Genomic DNA, 9,160 nt, shown 5'->3' with positions numbered 1-9,160 from the left:
GTGGCCTCAGTTACACACCAATGCTAACATAATGTACAGAATAAGACAGCAGCAAAGTGTGCCACACCTTTTATAAGAAACATGAATATACTTTTGGCAAATGGATGTGAAACTCAGCAACACAAGGATTCCTTGTGTGAATTCTGCCTGTCAACACAATCTCTCTCAACACATACCGCACTTTAATCTAATCTCAAATGCTTGGTTCAGGTCCATGAAAATGAGCCGACTGTGTGGAAAGCCAGCCAGGTTCCCATGGGGCCCAGATCTAGTTTGACGGAACACCCAGCTGTCAAGCCTGGGATGAGAGGTCAAAGTTCAGATGGCAACGTTATATTAACCTTGTCACAATGAACTGACGATATCTCTTATCATCACTGCTTCCAGGGGTTAACTAAAACCAGTCCTCCCAGGTCATCCATCTCACTCTGGACTTCTAATCCTACACCTGGAAACAACATGAGGGTTATTCATGATGACTGAAAATAGTATGATTATGACTATTTCATATTTTACTTAGTAGCAATGTCTTAAATAACATACAAAACACAATCACTTGATCTTTATAGTGCAACTTTCAACCATTAGGTCTTGATGACATTCTTATGAGCGTACATTTAAATCTAAAACACAGAGAGAAAACATGTGATGAAGAGAGGCATTCCAATTTCACCACAGCCTCAGTGTGTTCCCCATTTATTTCTTTATCTTTACTGATATACTGTTGTTCTTGGTCCTCCCAGACTGGGACTGTGTGTACCCTGTGCCCTCCCAATGTCTATGTGTGTACACTTAGGGGGCTGAGGGAAGGAGGGAGCTGTCCGGATTACCACAGGAGGAAGTGCAGTGTACCTTAGATAAATTAAGCCTACTCCCCTGCCCCCTGTTCCTTGGTGCCCCCCTCACCCTTCTCTCTCCTGTACCCCCGCTGCGGTGTCCATATCTTCGAGCTTCTGGCTGGCAGGCTGTGGTGTCACCCCCAGGTCACACCAAGCCGACTGCCCATCCCCACACAGTCTCCACACACACAGGGGCACATGCTTCCTGAGCAGCTGGGTGAAAGAGGGAAATGGTGGTAAGCCACAAACACACCCATATGTGACATTTAGCCCCTTCTACACTACTCACAGTTAAACCGATAAAACTCAAGAATGATCAACCAAAAAATAAGAGAAGATACACATTAGAGAATCAACATGTACATTGCAGAATATTCTCTTTACTTGTTGTCACCTGTAAATTTAAGTGGAGTACAGGCAGAGATTTTTCACGTTGGAGACAACATGATGTACCTGGCCCAGGCTATGGAAAACTGGAAAGGAGTAGGTCCCTATCACAGGCAACTATAGCTAGTCTCTATAGAGACTCACCTGTTTAAGTATGGGAGTTAAAGATAATTATCTACTGTGATGTCCAATCTGTCATTGTGCTCTAGAATATTCTGGGACCCCGAGGGGCAAAATACTAAATAGAGAATGCTAGAGAATGCTGTGCTTTCATACAATCATACAGAGACAGTTAGGTCATTCCACGACAGCAGTGACTTTTGCATCCCTTTGATATTTTAAGTAGAAATTGTGCATATTTATTTTGTGCATATTTGTCAATATTTATGAAGTGTCCTTTAATATGGACAACAAGGATAATTTAATAAATCTGAATACAGATTTGCAAAGATTCAGCATCCCACTTAAGCCCAACATTTCTCCAAGTTGTCACCATCATCTACACACAATACCACATAATGGCAAAGTGAAAACATGTTTTTAGACATTTTAGCAAATGTATTGAAAATTAAGTACAGAAATATCTCATTTACATGTGTATTTACACCACTGAGTCAACACGTTAGAATAAACTTTGGCAGTGATTACAGCTGTGAGTCTTTCTGGGTAAATCTGTAAGAGTTTAGCACATCTGGATTGTACGGTGCAATATTTAGAATCAAATCAAATCAAATTGTATTTGTCACATGCACCAAATACAACAGGTGAAACCTTAGTGAAATGTAGTGAAATGTTAGTGAAACCTTAGTGAAATGTTTACTTACATGCCCTTAAACAACAATGCAGGTTTTAAGAAAAATAAGAGTTAAGAAAATATTTACAAAATAAACTAGAGAAAAAATAAATAAAATAGCAACAATAAAATAATAATAACGAGGCTATATACAGGGGGTACCGGTACCGAATCAATGTGATGGGGTACAGTTTAGTCAAGGTAATTGAGGTAATATGTACATGTAGGTAGGGGTAAAGTGACTATGCATAGATAATAAACAGTAGCAGCAGCGGGGGAAAAAGTGTGTGTGTGTGTGTGTGGTAGTCATTTGATTAGATGTGCAGCAGTCTTAAGGCTTGGGGGTAGAAGCTGTTAAGAAGCCTTTTGGACCTAGACTTGACGCTCCGGTACCGCTTGCTGTGAGGTAGCAGAGAGAATAGTCTATGACTAGGGTGGCTGGAGTCTTTGACAGTTTTTAGGGCCTTCCTCTGACACCGCCTGGTATAGAGGTCCTGGATGGCAGGAAGCTTGGCCCCAGTGATGTACTGGGCCGTACGCACTATCCTCTGTAGAGCATTGCGGTCAGAGGCCGAGCAATTGCCATACCAGGCAGTGATGTAACCAGTCAGGATGCTCTCGATGGTGCAGCTGTAGAACTTTTGAGAATCTGATGACTCATGCCAAATCTTTTCAGTCTCCTGTGGGGGAATAAACGTTTTAGTGCCCTCTTCACAACTGTCTTGGTGTGTTTGGACCATGTTAGTTTGTTTGTGACGTGGATATCAAGGAACTTGAAGGTCTCAACCTGTTCCACTAAAGCCCTGTCGATTTGATTAGATTTGTGATTATCTATTTTAGTCCTCATTTGGAGTCCTTAAACATTAAAATACAACTTATAATACGATCACATTTTAACATATGTTACAAACAGACATTATACACTGACACTGACACGTCGATAAAAATCAGGGTATGCTCGGCTCTTCTTTTCCGGTAGTCCACAAGCATCTCCTTATTCTTAATCATGCTGAGTGTGAGGTTGTTGTCCTGGCACCCCACTGCCAGGTCTCTGTCCTCCTCCCTATAGACTGTCTCATCATTGTCGGTGATCAGGCCTACCACCATTGTGTCGTCTGTAAACTTAATGATTGTGTTAGAGTTATGCTTGGCCACACAGTCATGGGTGAACAGGGAGCACCGGAGGGTCTAAGCACGCACCCCTGAGGGGCCCCTGTGTTGAGGACCAGTGTGGCAGATATATTGTAACCTACCCTTACCACCTCGTGGTGGCCCGTCAGAAAGTCCATGATCCAGTTGCAGAGGGAGGTGTTTAGTATTAGGGTCTTTAGTTTAGTTATGAGCTTTGAGGGCACTATAGTTTTGAACTCTGAGCTGTAGTCAATGAATAGCATTCTCACATAGGTGTTCCTTTTGTCCAGGTGGGAAAGGGCAGTGTGGAGTGCAATAGAGATTACATCATCTGTGGATATGTTGGGGCAGTATGCAAATTGGAGTGGGTCTAGTGTTTCTGGGATGATGATGTTGATGTGAGCCATGACCAGCCTTTCAAAGTACTTCATGGCTACAGACGTGAGTGTTGGAAGTCATTTAGGCAGGTTACCTTGATGTTCTTGGGCACAGGGACTATGGTGGTCTGTTTGAAACGTGTAGAATTATCAGCGCATGCTCGGAGTACAGGTCCTGATAATCTGTCTGGCCCTGTGACCTTGTGAATGTTGACCTGTTTAAACGTCTTACATCGGCTACAGTCGTCCGGAACAGCTTTTTCTCTCATGCATGCTTCAGTGTTGCTTGCTTTGAAGTGCACATAGAAGTCCTTTAGCTCGCCTGGTAGGCTTGTGTCATTGAGCAGCTCGTAGCTGGTCTTCCCTTTGTAGTCCAAAATAGTTTGCAAGCCCTGCCACAGCGTCAGAACTGGTGTAGTAGGATTCAATCTTAGTCCTGTATTGACGCGTTGCCTCTTTAATGGGTCTTCACAGAGTATAGTGGAATTTCTTATAAGCATTTTTCTTTTTTAAATCTTCAAGCCTCGTCAAGTTTGTTGTTGATCATTGCTAGACAGCCATTTTCAAGTCTTGCCAAACTGATATAAGTTAAATCGGCCACTCGGGAACATTCGCTGTCTTCTTGGTAAGCAACGTGTGTATTTGGTCTTTTATATTTGGTGTTTTAGGTTATTGTCCTGCTGAAAGGTGAATTTGTCACCCAGTAGATTCAGGCAGTAACACAACAAAATGTGGAAAAATTCAAAGGGTTTGAATACTTTCTTAAGGCACTGTAAAAGTAGATGAGCTGGTTCTACTTTTTTTTGCCATTTTCTGGTGGAAAACTGAGTAGTGGTTCAAGCATAACACGTCAACACTGTTACTCATTGATATACAGGCTAGAAATGTTTGAACAAAATCATATTTTTTGTGAAGCTTGTATTCCATTGCCACTCCCTGTTGCAATCAACAAGCCTTCATTCCCCTGTCACAAGGGGATTCATGGCTGATATTTAAATGTTTTATATCACCTTTATTTAACAAGGTAGGCTAGTTGAGAACAAGTTCTCATTTGCAACTGCGACCTGGCCAAGATAAAGCAAAGCAGTTCGACACATACAACAACACAGAGTTACACATGAAATAAACAAACATACAATCAATAATAGAGTAGAACAAGTCTATATACAGCATGTGCACATGAGGTAGGATAAGGGAGGTCATTTAAGATGAATTAGTCAACCCTGCTACTTAATTTGGCTACACCACAGGTTCAGCAACTGGAGCTTTAACTAAAGGAGCAGAACACTAAAATATATACAAAATCAATTAAAGCCCCATACTTTCACAGAAAAATCTACAGACTAAACACAACATTCAGGGGATTGTTTTAAAGGAGTACACACAAATACACACATGTAAGCATGAACACATGCACGCACACTCGTACGAATGCAAACATGCACACACACACCATATCATGTGTATTAATTACATATTGCATCGTGTTGGCACTTGGCCCTTGTAACTAGATTATCCCAGAGAAAAAGCAATGGAACTGCCATGATACAATTGGGTGTTTGTTTTTCCATCTTGGACAGAAGTATAATTTACCAGAGGCTATTAGAAAACAAAATGAGACTATTGTGCTGGAATGAGGACCTGGACAGAATTCAAACCTTACTGAGAGACAGAGGGTGAGATGGGAGAGGGATAGAGCAAGAAAAAAAGCTTTCAATACACTGCGTCTAATCGGACTGTATTGGGAGAGTAATAACATATGAAAATCTCAACTGGGCCATATACAGATGTAAGATCTTAATTTGATCACCCTGTTGCAGGACATTTCATATTAGACCAACAGTACAGTAGCACAAGTGTAAGTAGCTTTTGCTGTAAAAGTCCAGTCTCAGTCTCGCAATGATCTTCAAATAATGTGATGAAATATTACAGAAAAGATTCTTCTCCCTCTCTCAGCTGCTTTTTACTGTAAGCGACCACTCTGTCTCACAAACGTATTCAACCAACCATTCTGCTTCAATGGTGGGATTTCCTGTCCCTCTTATCAGATACTGTAGATGCTAGAACAATGGGCTCAGCCCACACAGTGACACGCACTCCGTCTGTCTGTCCACCGGCCTGGCCTGCTGGACAAGCCACTGTCCTGGCAGCGTTCCCCTTCAGCCAGATGTCCCAAGCTGGACCCAAGCCAAAGACCCTGACAATTCTGGAGCAGGAAACATGATTTTATAAACAGATACGGTCAGTGACTGTAGACTAGTATAACTGTACACTACCATGGGGAGGAGACTGACAGTGACCTGAGGCATCACCTGCTCAGAGGCTTGACACAGATGGCTGACAATATGACCCTCAAATCTATGTCAAAATGTCTAAATAAAATGACTCCACTACATTATCAAACTGAATCAAAGGAGAAGACAGGATTGTCTTAACTTACTAAACTGCACACATGAAAATAATAACATGAAAAAGTCACATATTACTAATACAAATCATGATTAACAAAACTATTTAAAGGGTTTATTTTATTTATATTACAGTAACACAAGAGATAGCAACACATTGCAAATGTGCACAACAAACAACTTTGTCTCTTGTAAAATAAATACACAACAAATATACAAATGTCCTAAAAATTTGAAAACAAGCATCATATTATATCAACTTTTCCAGCGTAACGATGTTAGGGATAATCAGACAATATTTTGGTTGTGCTCTCTTTAACAGTGTGATGAATGACACAGATAAACATGTAACTACTATGTTATTAGTGCGTAATTACCTATTTTGAGGTCTCCAATTCCATGTGACAGAAGGGGGAATGGGGAAGGAGCATTGCATTGATGTGAGTCATTGCCCTACAGCTCTACTCGTCCTTGCTTGTAATTAGCCAAATTAGAACAATATTTGCTATTGCGTTCCTGTTTGGGGCTGAAAACAAACTAGATTTTCAAGGCAAAGCTGTACAAAAGCATTTGAAAATAAAGAACAAATGTTTTGACTTGCTTGTAGAAGACCATGTGATGGTTAGCCAAGGAGAAAATGTCACTACACAACGAATCTACAGCAACATCCAAACAAAGACATCTACAGTTGTCACAAGAAAACAGAAAAACAAGCAGCTTACCTCCAAAGAAAAAAGACGTACAGTATATATTTAATGGATGTATCTGTGTATCTATTTGTGGTAGGAAATGTTTTATATTACAGAATATCAGAGGTGTGCATTAAATATACCATATCAATAGAAAATAAAACATTAAGACAGCATCCACATTACATTGTATTCACACACATATTTACAAAGAGCCAGTTTTGGGAAGGAGACAGGGTTGAAAAGCGAGTTGGGTAAATGTCCTACATTTCATACTGTGGCACCTACACACAGACGCACACACTTTCCATCTGTGCATTTCCAGGTGCTCTTCATAACAATATCTCAGTGTGGGAAGAGGGAAGTCCTAGTGATGGGAGTCTGAAGTGATACAGAGCTCTGGCTGAGAGATGGTGGAAATGACACTTCCGTCAGAGGAAGCAGCCGGACATAAAGAGCGGAGGGAAGGCTGAGAAATCAGCTACTGATGGATGGGATGGGAGCACTGAGGGTACTGCTCACAGGACTGTAGGGAGCTATAAGACATGTCACAACCTTGTTTGATTAGACAGCTCTAACATCTAACACCAAATTGGCTATTCATCTGAGCAGAATTCCTCCCATTGGCTTTTTCTCAGAACAGTTATTGGTTTGTTCTGCAAGCTTCACATTGGCATTTGAAACGAGCATCATTGTCTTTTTGTCTCAAAACAGAAAGCCTTCTTTAACCATCTTTAAGAGTAGAAAGCATCCACTGGCTAATCACCTTTTCCCTTATACAGTATGCTCATCCTAACCACGCACTGTTTCAACCTTACCCATCTTTGGTGACAGTTTTTATACTAAAGAAACCCCATAGTGATATGGCAGTACCTGTCTGATGACAAATGTAAACAAGGGTCACATACTGTAAAAGACAGAAGAGGTGCCGACACAAGCAACATATTTACATATTTACAAGGATTCTCCAGCAAGCAACCTTTGCTGAATCTAAGCTAATGCTACCTCTCACATCATAGGCTTATTACTAGTCATACACAAGGTCAATATATACACATATAAACAGTCATAGTACCATGCTTATTGGTTCATTAGATTGAGACGTTTTGAGACTTATCTTCCTGAATATAATTTCAGCCATTGGCCCTAGAAATGTCTCTCCTTCACATAATCACCAAAACTGAACTTGTGGAATAATACTAACATTCATTTTTTAAAAGACGCAACAGAAAAAAAGGTCAACTGAAAGCTTCATTACATGATGCCTACATCTGGAAAGATGTTACATTTCAAGTACTTTCACCTCCAGCAATAGTTGTATTTTAACCATTATAAATGCTACATTATTTAGTTTAAGAAAAAATATATATTTAAAACAAAACATAGTAATTCAGTTTAATACATTGACAACGGAAATGTGAAAAACAAAAACATTGTATGAAACATATAAGATACAGTAACAGCAACATTGAGGAAAGTCCTCTGAAAATAGCACTACTATGGAGCTATAAACTATAGTGTCCATTTCAAACAGCACATCAAAATGTATATGCAGTAATGATCTAGGAATGGTAACCCCTAAGGCGGCCAGGAGCAGAGGTTTCGAGAGGATCCTTCTTTAAAACCTCGGTCTGAAAGGGGAGGCTAACAGCTAGGCATAAGGTTGGGAGGGGGTGGTTAATAGCTAGACACAATATATGATTGGAATAGGGTGTGGTGGGGTGTTCGGGATGGCACTGAACAGGCACTTTATGGGGCAGCCATCGTGGGTGGGGCCTTACACCTGGTGGACCCTGAGCCCAGTGGCCATCTCCCCCAGAAAGATGTCATCGCTGGCGCTGGCCAATAGGGGCTGAGTGGAGGCGTTGCTGTTGCCCACAGAGTTGAGGCAAACGATGTTGGCATTCTGCGTCCCCTGGTCCACGCTGGTAACCTGTTGCCCCATTGTAACCGGAAACTTGGAGCTGAAGTTCAGATAGATCTAGACAGAGAGAGGGAGAAACAGAGAGAAACAGAGAGAGTTCATACTGGAGGGGTGTTTTCATTGCAGTTCTGCTTACTGAGTGAGAAACATGTAGCGTGGTTAAATAAAGAAGGTGACTGTGTAGCATTCTGGTCTGAAGGGGAAGGCGTGAGAAGAGAAGGCTTGCTCTGTGTTAGCTAAATCGCTGGCATGTTTCAGAAGTGAGAGGTGAGCTGATTTCATGAAGAGAGGTCATCATGACACAATGAAAGAGGTGATTATGTCACAAGTGATCAATCCTATTCATCACGTTCTAACTGTCATGAGATGTTCAGTGGCTACTGCATGTGTTTGTGTGCGTGTGTGGGGTGCATGCAAGTGTGTGTGGCGTGTGATGTGTGTGATGCGTGTGTTAATTGAGGGTTGACACATTTCTGTGTGTTAACTGCTAGTCTGACTAGTCTGGTGGTAGCCTAAACATGTGGCCCTGGGTAGTTGGGGTGGGGAAACTCACAGGCATGCTCTTTGTACTTTGTTTGGACTGTGTGGACTGTAAACCCACAGGCACGTTTT

The 9,160-nt window shown here is 41.4% G+C and overlaps 1 protein-coding gene across 2 annotated transcripts in view; it reads right to left on the bottom strand.

Annotated features, from left to right (window-relative positions):
- Positions 1-6,038: 6,038 nt before the first annotated feature.
- The window catches only part of LOC110524560 (mast/stem cell growth factor receptor Kit), a 40,820-nt gene continuing 37,698 nt past the window's right edge, over positions 6,039-9,160 (bottom strand). For both annotated transcript variants that reach the window (XM_036978396.1, XM_036978397.1), the window contains exon 21: positions 6,039-8,605. In XM_036978396.1, coding sequence (XP_036834291.1) covers positions 8,402-8,605 — 204 coding nt within the window. In that variant the 3' untranslated portion in view covers positions 6,039-8,401. The remainder of the gene's footprint in view (positions 8,606-9,160) is intronic.

The sequence above is a fragment of the Oncorhynchus mykiss genome, chromosome 5, assembly GCF_013265735.2.
Source record: "Oncorhynchus mykiss isolate Arlee chromosome 5, USDA_OmykA_1.1, whole genome shotgun sequence".
Taxonomy (NCBI): Eukaryota; Metazoa; Chordata; class Actinopteri; order Salmoniformes; family Salmonidae; genus Oncorhynchus; species Oncorhynchus mykiss.
Note: the sequence above shows the minus strand (reverse complement) of the source record. Positions and strands in the feature narration are given on the sequence as shown.